Source organism: Orcinus orca, chromosome 6 (assembly GCF_937001465.1).
Source record: "Orcinus orca chromosome 6, mOrcOrc1.1, whole genome shotgun sequence".
NCBI classification, from domain to species: Eukaryota; Metazoa; Chordata; class Mammalia; order Artiodactyla; family Delphinidae; genus Orcinus; species Orcinus orca.
The window spans coordinates 39612663-39637415 of record NC_064564.1 but is presented as its reverse complement, the minus strand read 5'-3'; the positions used below and the strand labels follow the sequence as shown (position 1 = coordinate 39637415).

The 24753-nt window shown below is 39.5% G+C and overlaps 1 protein-coding gene and 1 long non-coding RNA gene across 11 annotated transcripts in view; one reads left to right on the top strand and one right to left on the bottom strand.

The window, feature by feature from the left end:
• Positions 1–10459, top strand: part of LOC117203385 (uncharacterized) — a 117264-nt gene extending 106805 nt beyond the window's left edge. For 7 of the 8 annotated variants that reach the window (XR_004486125.2, XR_007477772.1, XR_007477774.1 and 4 more), the window contains one exon: positions 9768–10459. This is a non-coding gene — a long non-coding RNA (uncharacterized LOC117203385). Of the gene's footprint in view, positions 1–7000; positions 9266–9767 lie in introns of all 8 variants that reach the window. The other variant, XR_007477777.1, reaches the window with a different exon arrangement.
• Positions 1–24753, bottom strand: part of RASEF (RAS and EF-hand domain containing) — a 74199-nt gene that overhangs the window by 14234 nt on the left and 35212 nt on the right. For 2 of the 3 annotated variants that reach the window (XM_004275121.3, XM_049710788.1), the window contains exons 4-14: positions 22282–22377; positions 18482–18559; positions 16255–16370; positions 14130–14198; positions 12448–12532; positions 11453–11541; positions 4650–4884; positions 4203–4340; positions 3939–4086; positions 2576–2657; positions 1268–1382 (exon numbers count right to left, since the gene is read on the bottom strand). In XM_004275121.3, the coding sequence (XP_004275169.1) occupies positions 1268–1382; positions 2576–2657; positions 3939–4086; positions 4203–4340; positions 4650–4884; positions 11453–11541; positions 12448–12532; positions 14130–14198; positions 16255–16370; positions 18482–18559; positions 22282–22377 (1251 nt within the window). The remainder of the gene's footprint in view (positions 1–1267; positions 1383–2575; positions 2658–3938; positions 4087–4202; positions 4341–4649; positions 4885–11452; positions 11542–12447; positions 12533–14129; positions 14199–16254; positions 16371–18481; positions 18560–22281; positions 22378–24753) is intronic. The other variant, XM_033437836.2, reaches the window with a different exon arrangement.

The following is a 24753-nucleotide window of genomic DNA, read 5'->3' as shown; positions in this document are numbered from 1 at the left end:
ACAACAAAAGCAAAATCAGAAGGCCCTAAATGTCAACACTTTTCTTGTGAAGAGTCAAGGAGCAGTCATTCAAATTAACAGATTCTCAGGATAATGCTCCCCAAATCAGCATATGCATACTGCTGCACTGTCTGTCCCGGCATTCATAGAGGAGCTGGCTGGCAGAATGTAAGATGTGAGAGGCAGAGTTAAGTTTGAGACTCTGTCCCTCCCACCACCTGGCCACTCGCCGGCTGCATGAAATCAGGCAGTCTCTTCCTGTTTCTGCCTCCATTTCCCTATCTGTAAAACGAAGGGGGCAGTAAGGACACATCCCCCTGAGCAGGCTATGAGACTAGAAGACAACCTGACTAGAAAAACAGGTTTATAGCTCCTGAACAAGCGAAGCAGCAGCCCTCACTGAGAAATGACTCTTTGTGGTGCCTAAAAACATCCAGGTGCTCATCCACTTTGGTACCACACCTGATACAGCATCAAGAAATGAGCCTCAAAAACAATTGAAATTATGCCACTTCACTGCCTTTTGGACTCGTTTCTGATGTCATTATTATATTGTGGTTCCTCTGTACACAATGAGTGATTTTTCTCTTGCTTTCAACATTTTCTCTTTGTTTTGACTTTTAGCAGTTCAACCATGATGTGTCTAGGTATGGATTCTTTTTTTTTTTTTTAACATCTTTATTGGAGTATAATTGCTTTACAATGTTGTGTTAGTTTCTGCTGTATAACAAAGTCAGCAAATAATTATAGAGTCAGAAAAACCATCCTTTAAAAATGAAGACAGGGCTTCCCTGGTGGCGCAGTGGTTGAGAGTCCGCCTGCCGATGGAGGGGACATGGTCTGGTCCGGGAAGATCCCACGTGCTGTGGAGCGGCTGGGCCCGTGAGCCATGGCTGCTGAGCCTGCGCGTCCGGAGCCTGTGCTCCGCAGCAGGAGAGGCCACAGCAGTGAGAGGCCCGCTTACCGCAAAAAAAAAAAAAAAAAAAAAAAAAGGAAAAAAGAAAACCCGGGAGTTTCCCCCGCCTTCCCCACCCCAGAAGCTCACTTTAGTAGTGTCCTTAGCTCTGTGGGAACTTGCCCAGCTACTGAGGAGACCAGTACTGCCAAGTGCCATTGGGAACCCCACTTCTCACATCCAGTTCTTCCTGAGAGCCTGGATCAGTGGCTTGTAATTGAGTTCGTTTTGACAAAGAAGAGAAACAGCATTTCCCGAGACAGCCTGTAGCTCTCCTATGTAATTTTTTGGTTCTCTGTTTTGAATTCTTACCTCAATCATATCTACCCATTCTCGTACATTAAGAAAGCTTTTCTCACACGTAACGTCATACAGCAGCAAAACACCATCTGCTCTTCTGAAATAAGACTTGGCAATACTTCTGAATCTGGAAAAGAGAATAGCACGTAATTGTTCTAATCAGTCAGTCAGTTTGGTGCTGCCTCATTCTTCATCTCCTTTATGCTCACTTTTTCCCCTTACCTTTTAAAACAAGCCCCAATTGAGAAGAATCTAATGGCAACCTATTACTGTGAAATAGTCATCCCCGAGGCCTAGAATGACCTGGTGAAAGGTAACAGAATAAGAATCTGGGCTAGTGATTTAGAAAGCCAATCATTTTCTCCACCAAATAATCCCAAGAAAGTCTACATACCCCAGAGCATAGCCAGGACAAGGTTGAGATCGTAATTTCTAAAAATTTCAGCCTCAGCAACACACTACCAGAACCCAGCTGTGGGACACAGAAGGGTGTGTGTGAAGGATGGAAGGAGAGGCACATCAGAGAAAAATTATTTTTTGGCTGGTGGGTAGGTGGTAGAAGAACTAACCATGTGGAACACCACAGGACACACACACAGGGTGTTGGGGGCTCACCAGGGGAAGAGCACACCTCAGCCTATCTGTCCTAAACCGAGTGCAGTATTTTACAGGATCTTAAATAGCTATGTTAACCACACATATCTTTCAAATGCTGCTAGAAAATATGAGCTCCATGTGGGCAGGTGTCTGTGTCCACCTGTTCACCGTTGAATCTGAACACCCTGAATGGTGCCTGGTTACAGAGGTCGGCAGGTACCCCCATACTTGTTTGGTGCACAATCGGATACAGTCTGTTCCCTAAGAGTTAGATATGATTAAAACCTATGCTTGATGCCATCAGCAGTGAAAGAAAGACAGGGTACTGTCTGTGGCCAGATGCGAGTCTGCTATTTATCAATGGTCTGTGTCCCTGCCCTTGAACCGGGGAACTGACAGGTCCTCCTCTCCATCTTCTGTGGTGCCCCAGCTATGCAGCTCCTCACACTGTTGCCACGTTCAGGAATGCCGCCTCACTGAAATTTTCTCCTTAGGATAGGGCATTCTCTTTTTATCAGTGGCTCACCAATTCAAAGGAAGCTTAAAGATCCTCTTCACACGGCTGATGGATCAGCGAAGGAGGAAAGGATGTGGAAAAAAACAAGCATTCTTGAAATTCTAACGTGCTCGATCAGAATTATATGAGTACAAAACCCACCAAGTATCCTACAAGGCTTGTCTGTGCAACTCAGCAGAATCCAAAGTATTATGGAAAGCACTTGCCTCTCCTGGCCAGCGGTATCCCAGAGCTGCAGTACTGTTCGCTCTCCGTCTACAATGAGAGTTTTCATTTGAAAATCGACTCCTGAAAAGGAATATAAGAGAACATGGAGAACATGATGTAAATAATTCCATTGGTTTTTACTTTCAAGCCCTCTTTAGGATGAGACAAAAGCCAATAAGCCAAAGTTCGGCTAGACAGAGAGGAATGAACCTGGCCCTCAAGGACAGTGACCTTCCATACTAATTATAAGTCAGACCACACAAGTGCGTGCAGATGCTTATTGCAGGTTGGCTGACTTGGGGAAGGATTTAATCTATGGACAAAAGGAAAATCTATGTTTTATGTGTCCACATAATTAGATGGACTCAGTTATATCTGTGTGTGTGCATGCACATAAATGTGCCTATGTATATATACAGGTATATACATGTGTGTATGTATATATATATATAAGTACATGTATACGATGTATATATATGCCAGGCTCTCTAGGAACCGAACCAAATATTGTAGGCTTTTTATGAATCAAATTGAAGTGAACCTTCAGCTTTGTTATCTTGAAAGGTGTAACAGAGAACCATAAATTTAGAAAGACATCCATTGTGAAGAAGGTAATCTGTTCTAAGGTTTCTGGTTATCAAAATAAGAACTCTTTAGATAAGGAAGAAAAATAAATGATAATTTGCATATCTTCTTTCAATTCCTTTTACTGATTACTGTGCAAATTTGGGAAATGAGGACACTATTTTTTCCTTGTTCTGAGAGCTATTACTCATGTATTCCGTTGTGAAGGAGGGGAGGGAACATACACCTGGCTATGATTTTGACCTTAATGACAAACTGGCTATCGGTAAGCTCACTTTATCAACATCAAATGACACGTGATCAGAAAGGCTTTCCCTGGGCACCCTGTGTAAAAGTGCATCTCTCCCAAATCTCATGTTTTAAAATGTGTTTTTCATCCAGGGATTTAGTCGACTTTGTTGATTGTGTATCCGTAGTGCCAACAACAGTATGTGGCTCACAGCAGGACTCAGGATATGCTTGCTGAATAAATGAATCTGTCATCTCTGGCTCTAAACTTTGTTTGGTTGATCTCACTGGGTAAGCAGATACCTCAGTCCTTTGCTAGTCTTCCTCTCCCAAATTTAGGCCTTAGCCAAAACAGAGGGCTATTCTATAGAGAAGGACACGTGTGTGTGCAAGTGCGTGTGCACATACACACACCCCTCTACCTATATACATATTATACAGAGAGAGAGAAAGAGAGAGATCTGTGTGTCTGTATATAATCCCTAACAAAAATAGAAATCAACCTAAAGAAGGTCATTTTCCCATTATCCACTGAAAAAGGAACTGTACCCAGGGTGGCACTTGTGTTTCCTCGAAATTCATTCTTGCAAAGTCTCATGAGCAAACTTGACTTTCCTACTGCAGCGTCCCCAGCCAGCACAATCTTGTAAGCCTTCTGTGAGCTGGAAGATTCATGGTTATCATCCACCATGTCTGTCTAGGGGAAGGAAGCCACAGTGAGTGACAAAGGTAGTGCCAGCTTTCTTCCTAGTAAGTTATATGGCATGAAGATGAACAGTGTTCATGAATAAAAGTGTCTCTGAAACCGCCTACCTGTGGTGCAAGTGCTGAGATGGGCTTCCTCAAGGAGCTGATGACACTGCCTTCACTAGCAGACTCCTGCGGCTTCCAGTCCAGGATGGAAGCCACGCCTTCTGAGCCATATGTCTCTTCATCCCTGATATCAGGAACCTGTTTTTTTTTTTTTTTTTTAAAGTCAGCCGTTAAAAACCAAAGTCTTTCATTACACATATACGTCATGAAATAAAAAGAAGAAAAATATGCTGCTGGATCAACAGTCAATGCTATTATGGAACAGAGTGGCTGCAAAAGGGAATCTGTGAGAGTTTTCCCTAACTTGATAGGGAGAGACATTTTCCCAACTATGTTTCACATGTATAACCTTTAAAACAATGCCCATGACAGATAAAGGTCAAACGGGGTGAGATACCTATTTCTATGGAAGATCAGGCCTAGGAGAGAAATGACTTTGGGGCTTACGTCTGTGTCTGAAGCATCACCCCCAGAGCTCTCCTGTGTGCCGTGTGACCTCTGGAATCCCCTCTGGTGCTTGTACTCCACCTCCGAGTCATACTCATTGAAATCTCTCAGGGTAGACAAGCCGCTGTCGAAGCAGCTCTCTGGCAGGCTGTCAATGTCACAGTTTATCCTCTGCATGGGATCACAGAGGGCCAGAGAGTCACAGTCCTCATCCATGTAGGAAGAGCGGGATGACCTGGTGACAAAGGAGAGGACTGCTGTACCTGAGGGCCGGCGATGCTCAAGATGACACAGCAATGGAATCAGACAGCAACAGAATCAAGAAGACCGATATTCTCATTCTTGCCAAGAGCCTCAGTGTATTCCATGATTAAGCAACAGGGGAAATAAAATGCTCAGAGCAATAGTTCATTCTATGCAACAATCAATTAAGATAAAGACACTTAAATCAAACATTTAATAAAGGAAGCTATTTAAAAAAAATCACCTTTATTTCCTGATACAAAAAGAATCAGAATGCCCAGGATGTAAATGTAATCTCAAGTTGTGTTAAGAAAAATGTACACAGAACATCTGAACCTTTTTATTCTAATGTGGTCAGACCATATTTTGAACAGCATGTCCATTTCTGGATAATACCTCTATTATGACCTGAGACTTTAAACCCTCCAGTCTGAGAAATGTTTCAGTGCACTCGGCTTAAGTTGTAATGGTTTCTCTCCTCAAATATTTGAAGAGCTGACACAGGAAGACTATATTCTCTCAGGGCCAACTGATAAACTTTTCTGGGAATCACGTCTGTAATCGACATGGTGAAAAATGCCAGGCAGTCAGAAATGTGTGGCCCTGGAATGGTCTGGCATACAAGATGAATTTTCTGCCACTAAGTGTGGACATGTCTGGAAAGACTCCTATGGGAGAGGTTTCATAGGGGGATGCCCCATACAAAGGCTAGAACTCCTGACTTCTGTGGATCTTTCCACTTGGGAAACTCCAGCATTTTATAAATGTTAATTACCTCATTTACTTTTGCTTTTCCATTTGATTCCCATAAGTATCTAAGTTTATACTGAAATAAAACAAGGGTTACAACTTACTTAGTTCCTACTACACATTGGGCACCATCCTAGCCACTTGGCCTACATGATGTCATCAGAAAGAGGAAATGGGCAGGGTATATAGGTCTCCAGATATGAGAAATAATAAGAGATGAATGTTCTTAGAAAAGAGAGGGTAATCTTTTTTCTTTTTTTAGCGGTACACGGGCCTCTCACTGTTGTGGGCTCTCCCGTTGCGGAGCACAGGCTCCGGACGCGCAGGCTCAGCAGCCATGGCTCACGGGCCCAGCCGCTCCGCGGCATGTGGGATCTTCCTGGACCGGGGCACAAACCCGTGTCCCCTGCATTGGCAGGCGGACTCTCAACCACTGTGCCACCAGGGAAGCCCTAACCTATTCATATTTTTGATAAGGAATGAAAGAGAAAAACATCCTGATTGAAAAATCACCTCCATGAAAATATAGATCTAAATAAAAAATATAGGTATAGATCAGACTTTCTCAAACTCAACTTATATACATACCCTTTTAAAAGTAAACTATTCTTATCTGCCTGAAGAATATTTTAATTACAATTAAATATGTAAAAATACAAAAGTTATATTTTTGTTAGAGTTCTTAGAAAAAACTCAAAACTAAAACAAATATACAACTTAAAATCCAATAAGGCCACAAAAGCAATAAAATTAAATTTACAAGATGCTTTTAATTAAAAAAATTTTAACTGAAGTATAGTTGATGTACACTATTATATAAATTATAGGTATACAATATAGTGATTCACAATTTTTAAAGGTTATACTCCATTTACAGTTATTAAAAAATATTGGTTATATTCCCCACATTGTACAATATATCCTTGTAGCTTATTTTATATCTAATAGTTTGTACCTCTTACTGCCCTACCCCTATATTGCCCCTTCCTCCCTCCCCACTAGTAACTACTAGTTTGTTCTCTGTATCTGTGAGTCTGCTTCTTTTTTGTTATGTTCACTAGTTTGTTGTATTTTTTAGAGTCTACACATAAGAGATATCATACAGTATTTGTCTTTCTCTGTCTCACTTATTTCATTTAGCATAACGCCCTCCAAGTCCATCCATGTTGCTGCAAATGGGAAAATTTCATTATTTTTTATGGCTGAGTTGTATTTCATTGTATATATATACTACATCTTCTTTATCCATTCATCTGCTGATGGACACTTAGGTTGCTTCCATATCTTGGCTATTGTAATGCTGCTATGAACACTGGGCTGCATGCATCCTTTAGAATTAGTGTTCTTGTTTTTTTCAGATATATATCCAGAAGTGGAATTGCTGGGTCATATGGTAATTCCATTTTTAGTTTTTTGAGAAAACTTCATACTGTTTTCCACAGTGGCTGCACCAATTTACATTCCCACTAACAGTGTATGAGGGTTCCCTTTTTTCCACATCCTCCCAACATTCGTTATTTGTGTTCTTTTTGATGATATCATCTTTTTGATGATAGCACCTGACAGGTGTGAGGTGATATCTTACTGTGGTTTTGATTGGCATTTCCCTGATGATTAGCGATGTTGAGCATCTTCTCAAGTGCCTGTTGGCCATCAGCAACCTCTTTAGAGAAATGTCTATTCAGTTCTTCTGCCCATTTTTTAATTTGGCTGTTTGTTTTTTTGATGTTTGGTTATATAAGCTGTTTATATATGTTGGATATTAACCCCTTGTTGGTCATACATTTCCAAATATTTTCTGCCATTCAGTGGGTTGTCTTTTTGATCTGTTGATAATTTCCTTTGCTGTGCAAAAGCTCGTAAGTTTAATTAGGTCCCATTTGTTAATTTTTGCTTTTATTTCCTTTGTTTTAGGAGATGGATCCAAAGAATATTCCTATGATTTATATTAAAGAGTGTTCTGCCTACATTTTCCTCTACATGTTTTATGGTATCTGATCTTACACTTAGATTTTTAATCCATTTTGAGTTTATTTTTGCATACATTGTTAGAGAATGTTCTAATTTCATTCTTTTACATGTAGCTGTCTAGTTTTCCCAGGACTGGCTACTGAAGAGACTGTCTTTTCTCCATTGTATATTCTTGCCTCCTTGTAATAGATTTATTGACCATAAATGTGTGGGTTTACTTCTGGACTCTCTATCCTGTTCCAATGATCTATGTGTCTGTTTTTGTGTCAGCACCACACTATTTTGATGACTGTAGCTTTGTAACATAGTCTGAAGTCAGGGAGCATGATTCCTCCAGCTCTGTTCTTTCTCAACATGATTTTGGCTATTCAGGGTCCTTTGTGTTTCCATACAAATGTTAAAATTATTTGTTCTAGAAAAATGCCTTTGGTATTTTGTTAGTGATTACATTGTTAGGGATTGCATTGACTCTGTAGATTGCCTTGGGCAGTATGGTCATTTTAACAATATGATTCTTCCAATCCAAGAACATAGTATATCTTTCCATATGTTTGTGTCATATTCAGTTTCTTTCTTCAGTGTCTTACAGTTTTCCAAGAACAGGTCTTTTACCTTCTTAGGTAGGTTTATTCCTAGGTATTTTATTCTTTTTGATGAGGTGGTAAATGGGACTGTTTCTTTAATTTCTCTTTCTGGTAGTTCACTCTTAGTGTATAAAAATGCAACAGATTTCTGTATATTAATCTTGTATCCTGCAACTTTACCAAATTCATTGATGAGCTCTAGTAGTCTTCTGGTGGCATCTTTAGGATTTTCTATGTATAGTATCATGGCATCTGCAAATAGTGACAGTTTCACTTCTTCCTTTCCAATTTGGATTCTTTCTGTTTCTTTCTCTTCTCTGATTGCTGTGGCTAGGACTTCCAAAACTATGCTGAATAAAAGTGGCAAGAGTGGGCATCCTTGTCTCGTTCCTGATCTTGGAGGAAATGCTTTCAGTTTTTCACCTTTGAGTAAATGATGTTAGCTGTGGGTTTGTCATATATGGCCTTTATTATGTTGAGGTATGTTCCCTCTATGCCCACTTTCTGGAGAGTTTTTTAAATCATTAGTGGATGTTGAATTTTGTCAAAAGCTTTTTCTGCATCTACTGAGCTGATCAAATGGTTTTTATTCTTCAGTTTGTTAATGTGGTGCATCACATTGATATTGAAAAATCCTTGCATCCCTGGGATAAATTCCACTTGATCATGATGTATGATCCTTTTAATGTATTGTTGGATTTGGTTTGCTAATATTTTGTTGAGGATTTTTGCATCTATATTCATAAGTGATACATAGGTTTTTAAAGGAACCTATGGGGATTCCTTAAAAAACTAAAAATAGAATTACCATATGATCCAGCAATCCCACTACTGGGCATATACCCAGAGAAAACCATAATTCAAAAAGACACATGCACCCCAATGTTCATTGCAGCACTATTTACAACAGCCAGGTCATGGAGGCAACTTAAATGCCCATCGACAGACGAATGGATAAAGAAGTTGTGGTACATATATACAATGGAATATTACTCAGCCATAAAAAGGAACAAAACTGAGTCATTTGTTGAGGTGTGGATGGATCTAAAGACTGTCATACAGAGTGAAGTAAGTCAGAAAGAGAAAAACAAATATTGTATATTAACGCATGTATATGGAACTTAGAAAAATGGTACAGGTGAACCGGTTTGCAGGGCAGAAGTTGAGACACAGATGCAGAGAACAAACGTATGGACACCAAGGGGGGAAAACCACGGTGGGGTGGGGATGGTGGTGTGCTGAATTGGGCGATTGGGATTGACATGTATACACTGATGTGTATAAAATTGATGACTAATAAGAACCTGCAGTATAAAAAAACAAAAAAACAACTAATGCTAAACTCTCTTTGGGTTATTTGTATGGAAATATGTTAATATAAATGTTTCAGACATTACATGAAATTTCTAAAACTCTTATACGTTCTGGTATAATGTTATAAGTCATAATTCTAGTTATTACCTTAAAATGTATATCTCAGAAATAACTAAATTTCCTTGTCAATTGCATTATTATGAACTTTCATCAACTCTTTAACCATGGTCATTTTTAAGTCTTTTGTCATTTACAGACAGTTCTGGGTGTACCCTGATGCTTTTGCAAAAATGTTCCTATAGAAGGGTTTCATCTTCAAGAAATTCATGAAAAAGACTCTGACAAGTACAGGTTTCTGGTAACTGACTATACTGCTGAACTGACTGAAGAAGCATTTTCAGAACTCTAATGGAAAACTGATGAATTCATAAAAGTGCTAACAAAAGATCAAGATGAAAAAAAAATTAATTACATGGGACTGAGTGAACTGATGAGGATGATTATAAGTTTTGTGACTTTCTGTTTGAATAAAAAAAAATCCCACAAGGTCCCAGAGGCAAAAAATATACAAATCAATTTTCATTGCAAAGTAAAGGAGCTGTTACAGTGGAGGATTACTGGACTGAATGTCAATATTATGACATAGTATGAGTGTGTTTCATAAGTGCAATCATTGTTGCTTTTGTTGTGGTCATCCATGTACAATGCCTGGTGTCAGTTTATTTATCTATTGTAAAAATAAAATACAGTGTGTGTGTGTGGAAAAAAAAAGAAAAAAGAAAAATGTTCTGGAGGTGGGTGGTGGTGACGGTTGCAAAACAATGTGAATGTACTTAATGCCACTGAACTGTACACTTAAACATAGTGAAGATGGTAAGTTTTACGTTATGTATATTTTATCACAATTTTTAAAAATAAAGAATAATACCTTTTTAAACTTAAAAAAAAGTAATATCTATTTCTCAAAAACAGAGAAGCCAGTTTCCTACAAATAGATAAACCATTCAAATTTTTTATTAAACAAATCAGTGAATAATAAAAACATCTGATACTTGGATAGAATTTTATTAAAAGTTATTACCAGTAAGCCTTGGAAACAGACCTTCCTGAAAGGGGATATGGCCATTTTGCTAATGCCAAGATACTAAGTACATTATTCTTTAGACCAAAAGTCCTCAAATGAAAAGGGAAGGAACATAAATTATGAAAGTGGCATCAGAAATGGAGAGCCAGAGACCTGCAGTTTACGCACTCACGTCTACCATCAAACTTTGACATACTCCAAGTTAGCCTTTTAAGTAGCAACACTGGACATGTATATGTATACACATGTGTACACAAATGTAATCTTTCAGTTTTTACTGCTAGATCTCAAGTTATAGCAGGGCTAATATTTCACTTCATTTGATTAAAAATAGAGCTAAATCCTCACTTCTGGGAAGCCTCTGTGACTCCTTTAATACATTAGCGCATAAACATCTACTTGCCACATTTCTGTTTGTTTTGAAAGTTTGCCTTTCCTTGAACATAGCTTGCATAATATTATACTGAGCTATTAAACATTTACAGATTGTGTCAAGAGTCTCAACATCATAGACTGCGTATATCACAACATCACATATGGTAGTTCCACTGGCTTCCCTGAAACACCTCTTACTGAGGGCACTTCTAAGAAACAAGACTTAATAGGCATGAGGTAAGGGTAAGCATACATAAAACCAAGTCACGATAACATCTTAAAGGAATCACTTTACTCTCTCTAAAACATTTTTACTTTAATCTTTACATGTTTCATGTTTCATAAATTTAAAGTAAGATAGTAGAAAACAGATATTAGTGCCCCAAATATATTCTGTTATTCTAATTTACCTGTAAGGAAATGTACTTTCCTTTTAACTCTGTTCCAGAATTTAAACAAAAAGTAAGTAGGTGTTAACATACCTGTCATAGCCCAGAGGTTGAGGAGAATGAGCATTAAATTTAGGACTGCTTCTGGAAATTGTATTCCCTGGTGATATATTATTTATGCGCTGTAATACATAAAATACATACGTAATATTTTGTTATTACATGTAAAAATTCTGTGTACATTTTTAAAAACTGTAGCACACTAGTTTACTAATGTAATTAAAAGTTTGGTATCCTACATGAGAAAACGAAAGCACAGAAATCAAGGGAAAAACTGCAACAACTTCCCATAGTACTCTCTCCTCATCATGTCTTAAGTCCAAACCCTACCATATAAGCCATAAAGGGGAATCTTGGTTCCCCAGACTTGCCAGGACCCTGCAATACCGACTGAGGATTTAGCTCTTCTCAAACCATCATTTGGCTTAAGTAGCTGACTCATCCATACCCAAAGCTGTGGCACTGGAACCCCAACCTTGAAGCTGACCCCCAAAAGTGGGGGAAGAGGCTTTCTGGCACATGTAGTCTAGGGAAAGGTCCTCAAAATTCCAAACGGGCCTTAGCTTGTTTCTGTAGGAGGGTTTAAAGCCCAAGGCCTCCACTCTGATGATCTCACTACCAGAAAGAACAAACCAGTGGGTCTAAATAAACTCCTCAGCCAGAAGCACCCTCTCTCTCCTCTCAACTGGGCAATATATATTTTAACCTCCATGAGACATCTCACTTTTTCTTCTATTATTGCTATCTGTGCACATCTTAACTCCCTACTATACTATAAACTCTTCCAGGACCCAGGTCACACCTTATACATCTTTCTCTGGTTTTCTGGAACATTGAACAAAGAGTTGGCTGACACCTAGACATTTATTTATGCAGAGGAGTGGCATATTTTTTAAGTTGGGAAAATGTCTCCTTTTATTATATGAAATAGTTTCTCATTATTATAAGTTCTCTTCTAAGAAAATATATGATTTTTATCAAAATACCACGAGAAAGAATGAAATGCATTATAAAATTCTATCACATACCAAGGATCTGTTGAACTTGCTGTAACTGTTTTCAAGGGCACTCCTTAGGCCATCGTTACTGTCATGCAGTTTCCTGTTAGCTGTTCTACAAAGTAAATAAAATAATAATAATAGATAAGGAATAATAATAGATAAGGAAAGTATTAGTGGGGGTGAAAGTCACCACTTCTTTTCAGGCTGTGATATTCAGAACGTGGCATTACCACCGCTTGTATCTTTCTGCCACTTCCCTTCAAACCTCATAAACCGAGATCATAATTCATTACTAGAAGTGCAACTTAACAGTGTGTCACCTCTCTTTAAAGGTCTCAAGGCATTTTAGGAGTGAGTCAGCTATGCTGTGGAACCCACTGCTCCTTCAGGTAGCTCCACTGTTTGGATAGGTTTGGTGCAGGTCTGTGTTCCCTAAAGGCCTGAAGCCAGCCGGCCCCACCTACTCTCTATCCCCACTGCACGGATGTGCTGTGTTATGTCACACTTCTTTCTCCTGGCTACTCCTGCATCCTTCTTGTGGCATGGTGCTGTACCACCAGGCACTGTTTTATACCAGTTAAAGGCTCCAATGTTGACTCAAGTTCAAATCCCAACTCAGGCACTTACTTTCTGTATGCCTTACAGCAGCCATTTAAGCTATCAGAGACTGAGCAACCTCTTCTATCAAATGAAGTCTCTGCCGTAGAGACTGGCTACTATCTCCCTGCTTCAGGCTTATTCGTCCTTCAGAAGTCAGACGCTTCCTAGACCTTTCTGGTTAGGAGGATGCCCTTACGAGACACTCGGCTCCCCTTGGCCCCTGCCGCTCCTTTGGTATCTAACATCTGTAAGTATTGATCAGGTTCCATCCTCTTCCCCTGGACTAGCCCCATAAGGAGAGAGGCCTTTTTCTCCTACTTGCTACTGTATCCTCAGCTCCTGGCATACCTGAACCATAAAAGGTGCTGAGTGAAAACCTGCTGAATGAATGAATAAATGAATTAACAGGATTCTTGTAATATATCAACTCTATCATTGTCACAGGTGAGATGTAATAAGCATTCATAATGATGGAAAAAAATTGTCAAATCTGACCTGGCATCATTTGGGGGAACTAAAACCAGAAGAAAATACTGCCTAGGTGAAAAAGAGAGAAAGGGGCAGTGGGAAAGGGGGAGGTTTTGTGGGGAAGGTCTCAGAGGATGGAATTCCTAAAACTTAGCTGCAAATTTGACAGAGCAGGTGTAATATTTCCAAGAGGTTAAAAAAAAAGAAAAGAAAAGTATACTGCTAACCAGACACAATAAATTGCCAAAGAATGATCGTGTATGCCTAGTGATGTGACATGCACTATGTGAGACGCCTGAAACCTCTCAGCGTGCTGAGCTGCAGAGAAAGCTGATGAGGTCAGGGCCACTGTCCTTTACAGTAAAATAAAGGTATCATAAAGACGTGCCAGACATATCACCTGACTTGCGAGCACTTTTAGAGAATTATACTCTAGTCCCTGGATTTGAATAGTTTATGTAGGATTAGAAGCATCAGAAAGCCAAGCTGACGTGCTGAACACACCGTGTTGAGAAGGGACACGCGTGGAGCCGCGAACCCAGCCTTTGATATATGGCAACTCGTGTTACATGTGGCACCTGTTTTACTAACAAAACATAGGTTAAATGTAAATGTGATGAGGACTTTATATGAGAACTTACTGGAGTATTTCAATTTGCCTCTCAAGACTATTTCGATCTTCTGTGTACTCTCGGATTATTTCCAGATCCCTGTAAAATTATATTTTATGTTTGAATGCGGATTAGGTGTTCAGTCCTGCCTTACCGACACCTACCCTCCCAGACCTCTTTCCGCCTTTTCCAAAGGCCTGTGTCCTTGACCGTGGTCTTCCATCTCTCTGTGCTGCTGCCCGGTTCCTCTGAGACATCAGCAGCCTCCTCTCCTCCTGTGACCCACAAGCACACCCACGCCTCTGCTTCCTCTCGCAAGGCTCTGCTCCCCCCATCCCCCTCCCCGCACCCACCAGCTCCTCCACCCCAGCCCACTGACCTGGTTCTGTTCTTCACTGGGACTGAACCCCCTGATGTTCTGCTGAGTCCCCTCTCCCCAGCTACTCACATTACCAGTCCCTTCCGCCCAATCCATTCTCTCACCTCTGACTCTTCTCTGCTCATTCCAAGCTGTATGCAACTTCAGCCCCAGCTGTACTCTCCCTTCTTGTGATTCCTTCTCGTCTCTGTGCTCCCAGCCCTGCCTGCCCTCCCCGCCTTACCCTAAGCCACAGTGGAATCCACAGGACCAGGCTTTCTCTGTTCACTGTAAACTCATGCTCAGCGATTCCTCTGTTGCTTTATTGTGAAGAAGCCCTGGCCTCCTCCTCAAAATGTCCACTCAGAACATCAGCCACTTACCTCCAGCCCCTACCTCACACCTGCCCCATTTCTAAGCAGATAAAACCCCATCATTAGCTTCCAAAAATCCTCAGGCTGTCAAATTTTGTCTGTAATAAGCTGTCCATTTGCTCTCTTGATAAGGCTAAAAGTTTCCCAATTGTCTGTAGGAATTTAAGTTCCTTAGCCAAAAATTCTGGGGCCTTACATTATAGCCTTAAACTAGCTTTTAAACTTTTTAATCTTTTTTAAACATTTGCCTTTCCATTCCAAATATCCTTTTCTGTCCACCAGGCTGACCACTGTTCCCCAAACCAGTCTCATCCTTCCCCATGTCCTTGCTCCTGCTTTGGGTTCTGCCTCACCTGGAACATCTCTGAGACTCTTCTCCCATCTGTGAAATGGGGATAAGGAAAGTCCCTATCTCATAGGAAACCATGAATGCGTTAATGCTAGTAAAGTACTAAAGACAGTGCCGGGCAATTGTCAGTGTGACCTGTGTTGCTTGCTGACAAACTCATCTCAAGTATCTCTTCTTTAATAAAGTCTCCACCTTTCTGAACTAAAGGAACACTCTGTCTACCATCTCATGGCAATGAACCCAACCTGTGACACTGCAGTGGTATTGTTTCTGACATGGCTGAGTTCTTATGCTGTTCAACTCCATAACGCTTTTAACTTTTAATTTTTCCTAACTAAATTTGAAGTTCTCAAAGAGCAGAGGCCACGTCTTTTCTTTTTTTATATATTCCACACTCATAACTCCTTATCTAGCTCAGGGACCTGTATATAGTAAGTCCTTAATAAATGTTTCACTGCTTTCCATTACAGGACCTTAATTCTGATTAAAGTCTGCAAACCAACAAACAAAACACAAGGTGTTTTTCTCAAGTATACATGTACTAGGGGATACACACATATACTAATGCATATAGATGAATTTTATATTTAAATACCCTTATATAAATATACATGTGTATCTTCCTTATATATAATTACATGCCTCTGTGGGTGCATGTGTGTTAGGTCATATGTTATTAACACCATACTGCAAAACTAAAGCACAGCAAAATAAAATGACTTGCCTAAGATGTCTCATTTTCCATTATTTTATGTTGTAGGGCCAGGATTCTTACCTTCAAAGTACTTCAGTTAGCGCTGCCTCTTGACACTTTAGATATATTCTTCTGCTGCCAGTTAATTCAAACATTACTAAGCCCTGCACTTTCCTGAGCAGCCAATAATTTAAAAAATTGAAAACACAAAAATCACTAGGAAATCTGACACCTCAAGTAAAATCTTTAGAAAGCAAAGAACACGTTAGTAAAGTTAATAAATAACCCTTTATTACTACATAGCTGAGCTCCATTGACATGGATGGTTGCCTAAATAAACATTCCACTCAAACTGCAAAGTAAAATGTGAAGTTTCATACCTTTCAGAATTCAGACTCTGATCAGCATAATCACTTTTCAAAGAATCTAATTCACTCTGAAGAAAGGCTATGTTTGTCTGTGCTTCTAAAAGATCTTTCTTAACTTTCTGATTTTCCTAGAGGAAAGGCACAGTGCAGGTCATTAGACTCAGTTTCTACCCGGGAGAAGTGAAGTCAAGTGTAGTGTAACCTTCCCACACATCACTCTCACCCCTCCACAAGTCTTCAAGTCTTGGTGTTCAAAGAACTAATTATCAATTCAAGGTAATTTGATATTTTCATAAAGTATTAAAGAAAGTATCAAAAATTAAATCCTCAAAGCTCTTTTTTTAAAATACTTGACATTTGGTGTGAAACTACAACAGTCAAGAGTTTATCATGACGTACTTTAACATGTTATTGGCAAATTAACGGAGACCAAACATTTAAACATCTGTTTTACTTAATGAGAGCTGTGGAACTACTGATAGATATTCTGTGGAATTAACAATACCTGTTACCAGGTAGACTGGCTACTTTTCACAATAAATCCTATCACCTAAAATTTTAAATTTTGCACTTGAAAATAAGCCAGTGTGGTTAGGAGATTTCTATATTTTTCTTAAAAACAAAAGAACAAACACAAAAACAAAAAAGAGAAAGAAGAAAAAAAATCATTGGAGGCTTCCAGTTCAATATGGTGGACTGGGCACATGAATTTGTCTTCTTTCCCTTTTGAGACCCCATTAACATGAAATACCAAAGGAAATAAACCAATAAAAATTAAAAGAATGGAAGAAGGGCCCATCAGCAGTCAAGTGATTTAAACATATTGCTGGAAAAAGGAAACCGGATGGCAATGTGCTGACAAGGGGAAGAGAGTAGGGGAAAAGGAGGTCCAGAAGATGTGTGTTGAAGGTTCTGCTGTAGAACAAAGAAGAGACACTGGTCAGGCAGAACCCCAGAGAGTGAGAAGGGAGTCTGGAAATAGAGATTAAAACTGTACATTAAGACATGCTGCCTCTCAAGCCTTTACCTGCTCTTACCCTAGGAAAGAAGAGCAGATAAGCCAGAGTTGATTCCAAAGGCAACAAGACGGGGCTTGTCTTTTTTAAAATAACTGAATGATTCCCAAAAGCAAAGCTAAGGCTTCTCTCTGAACATCCAGGCCCCATGCATCTGGTAATTGGGTTCCTATGTCTGACAGCCAGCTTCACACACAGGGCTCTGAGGAAGGCCATCTTTCAGGGGAGAGGCCTTGAGCTAAACAGATGTTTGCCTAGCTGTACAGGAATCCTACCACAGCTACCTAAAATGATCAGAAATTCCAAGATGACATCTGGGTAGCAAGTTTAAAAAGCAGCCAGTCCAATAAGAATTGAAATTTCCGGGACTCCAAAATTAATATTTTCAAGGAGAAAAAAACAAATTCCATGTACTGGAAAGAATAAATAAGTTGCAAGGTAGAGGTAATATCGTGAAGATGGCAGGCTCTTTTTACAAGAAACCAAAAACTCCACCAGAGAATCCAAGAGAAGTAAGCAACTCTACGAGAACATTGTGATCCAAGCACAAAACCAACTAGGAGGTAGCAAAATCTGAAACTGGTAATGCATAAAGGGGATTTATCTGACCACAAAGCTGGGGGACCTTCTCTTTTGAGTGGCACAGGGATAATGACTGGAGAGAAAGAACTGCAATTTTAGCTCACTTCTTGGCTCTGCAGGGAGAATATTTAGAGTCACGATAAAGGACATGTTCATTATTGGTTTTCAACTTTTAGAGTCAACCTGAAAACAAAATAAAGAAAATGACGATAATCTAACGATGTCGATGTTATCATTTATGGCAACAGAAATACTAAAGATAGGGTCAGCAGAAGATGGAAAAGGGACAGACAGAAAACTTGGAGGAAGGGCAGGGCAATAATACCTCATCTTACAAAGTCAGGGAAACAGATAAAAGTTGATGTTATAAGAATGCAGGGGTTAACTATTTAAAATTTAAAGGCCATGCCATTATTGCTTTGAATAAAAAAAAAAGCATTTACAATAGGTATCACTGAGGGAAAAAGCCTGCATAAATATAATACCTTTAGTCAGAGGTATTTCAAAGACTTTCTCTAACTGTAGTATTAATTTCTCTTTAAGCTTGTATTCCTGGAATATTGAAATCATAGCATGATTTTATTTAGGAAACAGTAGTCTAACAGGAAATATATTACTGTAAGTGAAAAGTTAATTCTTACCATTGATAAGTCATAAATTTGTTTTTTTAATGCAGCTACATCTTCCTTTTGACTTACGTGTTTTGATTGTTCTTCTAGCTGAAAAAGCAAATACAAGTTGGGCGTTTACAAACTCACTTTGAATTGATTTGGTTAAGTTTAGGAATATATGTGCATGTAGATATGGGAATTCTAGAAGTCTCCAATTTTCAACATTATACAACCTTATAAATCATTAAACTACATATAATCCAGTAGGATTTGAAAATTTGCTTTAAATAATTTAAACATTTAAAGGGTTTTCTTATTTTATGAATTTTCTTTTTTTTGCCAAGGTACATTTTTTTTCTTTTTTTTTTAAATTGAAATATAGTTGATTTACAGTGTGTTAGTTTCAGGTGTAAAGTACATATTATACATATGTACTTATGTACAATTACACACATATATATACATTCTTTTTTTACATTCTCTTCCATTATAGGTTATTATAAGATACTGAGTACAGTTTCCTGTGCTATACAGTAGGTCCGTGTTGGTTATCTATTTTATATATAGTAGGTTATCTATTTTATATATAGTAGTCTATTTTATATATATAGTAGTGTGTATATTTTTCTTTGAAACAATTGAAAAGCCGTTTTGGGGAAACCATTCAACTATCAAGCAACTCAGTCCTCCCTTTTTCAGTTATGTTGCGTATCAGTCTGGACCTTTATATTCTCTTAAACTTTATCTGCATTTAACACTTGCTATTCTATATCATAATTACTTATGAGTGTTTTAACTCTCTTACTAGAGTCCAAGATTTTTAAGAGCAGAATTGGTGTCAAAAATCAACTATGTTTTCTTCATGGTGATGTCAAAAAATGCTTATTTAATGATTTAAGTCAATAAAATTTAAGTATGGTATGAAGTTAGAGACACACACACAAAATTATATAAATACACAAATGAGCTTTACTTCCTGGTTGATTACTGAGCATTACCGGACTAAATTGGCTCAGAAGCATCCCTAACATGGACAACAAAAATGTCTTTCTTACACATAGCTTACATCCCTTGGGAAATGTGGGGATTTGTGGGTGTCCATTAATAGAATATGCATGCATTGATCAAAATGAATGTGATATTTCATCAAAATCTAAGTACTTTGATGATAGACTTTCTTCATCTTGCCAGGTGGCATCAGTGGAAGGTTTTCAAGTGGCTGAAGCCGAAAGAGCCACTGATTTTAAGATCATGCCAATTTCAGAGAAAAAAAACTGTGGAGAAAAAAATGAGTTTCTCAGAACCACTGGCATAAGGTAATGTCTGGTGATTATATTAAATCTGTAGACTTCTGTATATTCCTTTACAGCTTTTAACATGTTCTCCCATAAATTATCTCTTACTCTCTCGCAGAACAACCCTATCAGGCAGGCAGGAAGTCTGGTATAAGTGAGAAAGCACCAACTGTGTAAAGACAGAAAGACAACCCATTGCTTATTAGCTGAGTGACTTTGTGCAAGTTATTTAACCTGGAACTCAGTGTTCTCATCTGTAAAAGTGGGAAGTTTGCACTTTCCTCAGAGAAAGTTTAAGTATTTGATTTTTTTAAATTATGAAGAAGAGCTTAATAAGCTACAAAGTCAAGAAAATGTCAGTCACTGTGGTTAGACAGGATAGTTTATTATTAATCCCATCTTACAGATGAGAAGCTAACGATCAGAATGATGAAGCCGGACTTCCCTGGTGGTGCAGTGGTTAAGAGTCTGCCTGCCAAGGCAGGGGATACGAGTTCGATCCCTGCTCCAGGAGGATCCCACATGCCGCGGAGCAACCAAACCCATGAGCCACAACTACTGAGCCCGCGTGCCACAACTACTGAAGCCTGTGCACCTAGAGCCCATGTTCTGCAACGAGAAGCCACCGCAGTGAGAAGCCCGTGCACCGCAATGAAGAGCCCCCGCTCGCCACAACTAGAGAAAGCCCCCCGCGTGCAGCAACGAAGACCCAACGCAGCCAAAAATAAATAAATGAATAAATAACTAAATAAATTTATTTTTTAAAAAAAAAGAACGATGAAGCCAATTGTCCTGGGTGTTACAGAAGAAATTGGCACAGTCTTTTTTAAATTAAAATTTTTTTTTTTTATTTTTGGCTGCGTTGGGTCTTTGTTGCTACCCATGGGCTTTCCCTCTAGTTGCGGCGAGCGGGGGCTACTCTTCGTTGCGGTGCGTGGGCTTCGCGGTGCGTGGGCTTCTCACTGCGGTGGCTTCTCTTGTTGCGGAGCACAGGCTCTAGGTGCGTGGGCTTCAGTAGTTGCAGCACGTGGGCTCAGTAGTTGCGGCTCGCTGGCTCTAGAGTGCAGGCTCAGTAGTTGTGGCGCATTGGTTTAGTTATTAGCTCTGCGGCATGTGGGGTCTTCCCGGACCAGGGCTCAAACCCGTGTCCCCTGCCTTGTCAGGCGGACTCTTAACCACTGCACCACCAGGGGAGTCTGAAATTGGCACAGTCTTGATAAGGACTTGGGTCTCATCATTCCTGACTCTTACTGTTCAGGGCCTATTTGGTCTTCATCATATACTATATGAAAAAACAACTCTGTGTCTCCTCTTGCAAACATTCTCTTAGTTTAAAGGTTTGGATGACACAGAAATAATTGAGGACAGTGACTAGCAGAATCTGTAACTCTAGCATTAAGCAAAGGATTGGTCCATTCAAATTCTGTAATACAAGAATAGTATTATGGTCTAATGACCTTTGGAAATCAGATATAAGGTTGACGTTGATAATACTTTTCCAAGAAGGATACTGGGGAGAATTCTTAATAATTCCAGAGGTTTAAATTGCAGTAACCCACAAATGCAGTTAATTATCACTTAATCTCATTCACTATAAACACTGGAAGGAGCATTAAAGGTTATCTCTGGTTATGAAAAACCAGAGAAGCAAAGTGATGTGCCTAAATTCACAATGCCACTTTCGGGGACGATTATTTTTTAAGTACCCATTTTCATTTTAGCTAAGGTATTTCCATTAGTTATGGAGACCATCCACATGCAGGAAGTGAATCCAGTGTTATGCTGGAGCCAATGTGTACCAGCAGGCGAGAGCCTATTTATTTTAAGCATTTCTTCCCAAACTCTGCATTCACTGATGTCAACTTGGTAGCTTGAAATCGGTAATGGTGGGAATATTTATACCATGAAGATCGGCAAATGCTACAAATGCCTCCTCCCTTCCTCCCCTTTCCAGAGCCTGTTGTAAAACATCTACCAGCATACCACTGAGTGAAATGGACCCTAATCATTAGAAACCAAATAGAGCAGAAGCCCAAACCAATCACACCTCTGCTTTCATGTCAACAGGTTCTCTCCCACTTCTTGCTGATCAGTGGTCCTCTAGATCTGGAACTTTCCACAGAGAAGTATTCATTTCATTTAATAAATATTCACTGAATACATATACCTTGCAGTAAGCTGAGTGTAGGGCTACATGACCAGGAAAGAGAGTGTCCCTGCTGTCGTGAGCAGACAGTCCACTGGACACGTGGGACTTGAAGGCACTTGGTAAAGACCAAGGAAAGAAAACTGAGGTTTGATGGACAACTGTTCAAGGGACCAGAAATATTTACTAGATCTATGCAGAAGATAGGCTGCCCTTAGAAATAGAAATTACAGGCCTTTAAAAAAAATTCATGCCAAGGAGTCCAATTTGATTCTGAAATCTGATCTATCCACTGATTCAATATGATTCTGCATGTTTTTAGTTGCTAAAAATGTAGACACATTGAGATACTGAAAGTATCCCTCAAAGCCCAGCTGCCACAAACCTACCTTTTTGAGTTTCTTTATTGTCACCTGTAGATCTCCCACTTCTGTTTCATACTGACGCCTGAGGTCACTGAGGGCTTCTTCAGCTTTGCGTTTTTCCTGAAAGAAAAAAAAAATGATTTTGTTGATTTAAATAGGTTCTTCAAAATCCTGTAGGTGAGAAACATTTTGTGTCAAACTAAGGCTGACCCCAAGTCTCCTACACAGAGACAGTGAGAAGGTAAAGCAGAAGTAACCAAACTTTAGATGCCCAGCACTTCTGGAATGGAAACTTACAAGACTGGAAGAACTGCAGAATCCCACAACCTACATACACACGTAACCTGGGGTGACACCTCTAAGACCACTACTCTACTGTGATAGAGGGCTGCAGCTCATCAATTAACTAGCTAATTAAATATGGCTGCGTTTAATTAAAAGCTATGGCACAATCAAGGGCCCCAGTGCTTGCCTGAATCCTATCATGTCCTCAGGACTCAGGAAGGCCTGATGGGTTTACTGCTTTTCCAAGAGTTTACACCTTATCTAAATTCAAACCACATCACCTGCAAATTTCTATGCAAAGTGCTGCCCCATAGGCTGGTACTTCTCATGTGTGTCACCCCTGGTACAGAGAATGGCAAAAGGGCACTCCAGGAGGTCAGGGGCTGCAGCTCCCATGAGCCCAAATATCTTTCAGTTTCCTTTTTCTCTTAACACATTATGGAATTTAATATCCTATGTTCTGTATTCAAATAAAGTTTTAAGTTTATAACCAGTGGAGTTGAGTGTAATAAGACCTAAATAAATGGAGAATATATCAGGTTTGTGGATTATTCATTATTAATAAGATGCCAAATCTCCCCCAGTTGATCTACAGATGCAATGAAGTCCAGTCAAACCCCCAACAGGTTTTGGGTTTTTGTTGTTGTTGTTTTTCAAAATTGACAAGCTGACAAGGAAATTGAGGACCTAAAATAGCCAATACAACTTTGAAAAAGAACAAAGCTGAAGAACTAATACTAGACTCATTATGGAACTAATTCAAGACATTATAAAGCAATAATCATCAAGACAATGTAATAACCAGCATAAAGATAGACAAATCAATCAATGGAACAGAATGGAGAGCCCAGAAATAAACCCAACACAAATACAGAAAACTGATTTTGGACAAAGTGCAAAGGCAATTCAGCAGAGAACAGATAGTATTTTCAGCAAATGGGCTGGAACAATTAGATATGCATATGCAAAAAATATGAACTTTGATCCATACCTTAAAAACTAGATCCTAAATGTGAAATCTAAAACAATAAAACTTATAGAAAAAACACAGGAGAAAATCTCTGCAACCTTGGGTTATGCGAAGATTTCTTAAATATCAAAAACACATCCGTCAGAGAAAAAACATATCCATGCTGCCCACGTCCACCACTACTTTAAATCTATGATGCATTGGACTTCATAAAAATAAAAAATTTCTACTCTTCAAAAGACACTGTTAGGAGAATGAAAAGATAAGTCAGGAAATATTTATAGATCAGAATATATAAAGGACTCCCCAAACTCAATAATAAGAAAACAAACAACCTAGTTTTAAGAGTGAGCAAAAGATTTTAATAGACGCTTCACCAAAGAAGACGTAAGACGGTTGCCTGACAAGGAGGGGCAAGGAAGGATGGCATGACACAGGGGCGTGGAAACCAACAGTATGTGAACCTACCTTTATCTTGATTGTGGTGACGGTTTCTCGGTATATACACATATCCAATCTTATCATATTCTACACTTTGAGTAGGTACAGTTTATTGCATGCCCATTATACCTCAATAAAGCTGTTACAACATATTTTTAAAACCCTAACTGAAACAATGGGATAAACACTCTATGTGCAAGAGGAGTCAAGGTCAGGAAGAGGTGAACGTGGCTAGAGGACTAGGGGAGGGCACTGGGGAGAAGGGGAGACTTTCTTTGATCTTTGCAAAATTTAGGAAAGTGGAGAGGAGTTATCAAGGCAAAAAAAACCAGCTGGAGTGAAAGCAGAGCAATGAGCCAGGCCAGAGCTGCGGGGTGAAGAACTGTGTGTGGGGAGCCAAGGTAAGCCACGCTTAGTGGAGGTGAGTTAGGGAAAACCTTCAGTCAGCGTGGATGTGTTAGTCCAGAGAGACTAGGAGACTGGGGCAGACTGGCAAATATGTGTCATCCCAGGGCCAAAGCTGCTCCATTGGCAGCAGTGTGCTGAGGTTTCAGAGACCACATCTGTGCAGTGACTCACCAGCCACTTATGCCATCGCTGTGGAACAGAGAAAGATGCCATGTATTCACCACCCCTGTACCAGAGCCAAGGAAAATGAGGAAGATGGTATAATTAACAAAACATGAAGTGATAAGGGGTAGGGCCATGGTCAGGTATCCATCACCAACAACGAGTTTGGGAAGTGCTTAGCTGGAAGAGGCGGAGATTTGATGACAGAATAACGCATATGCTTGATAAGT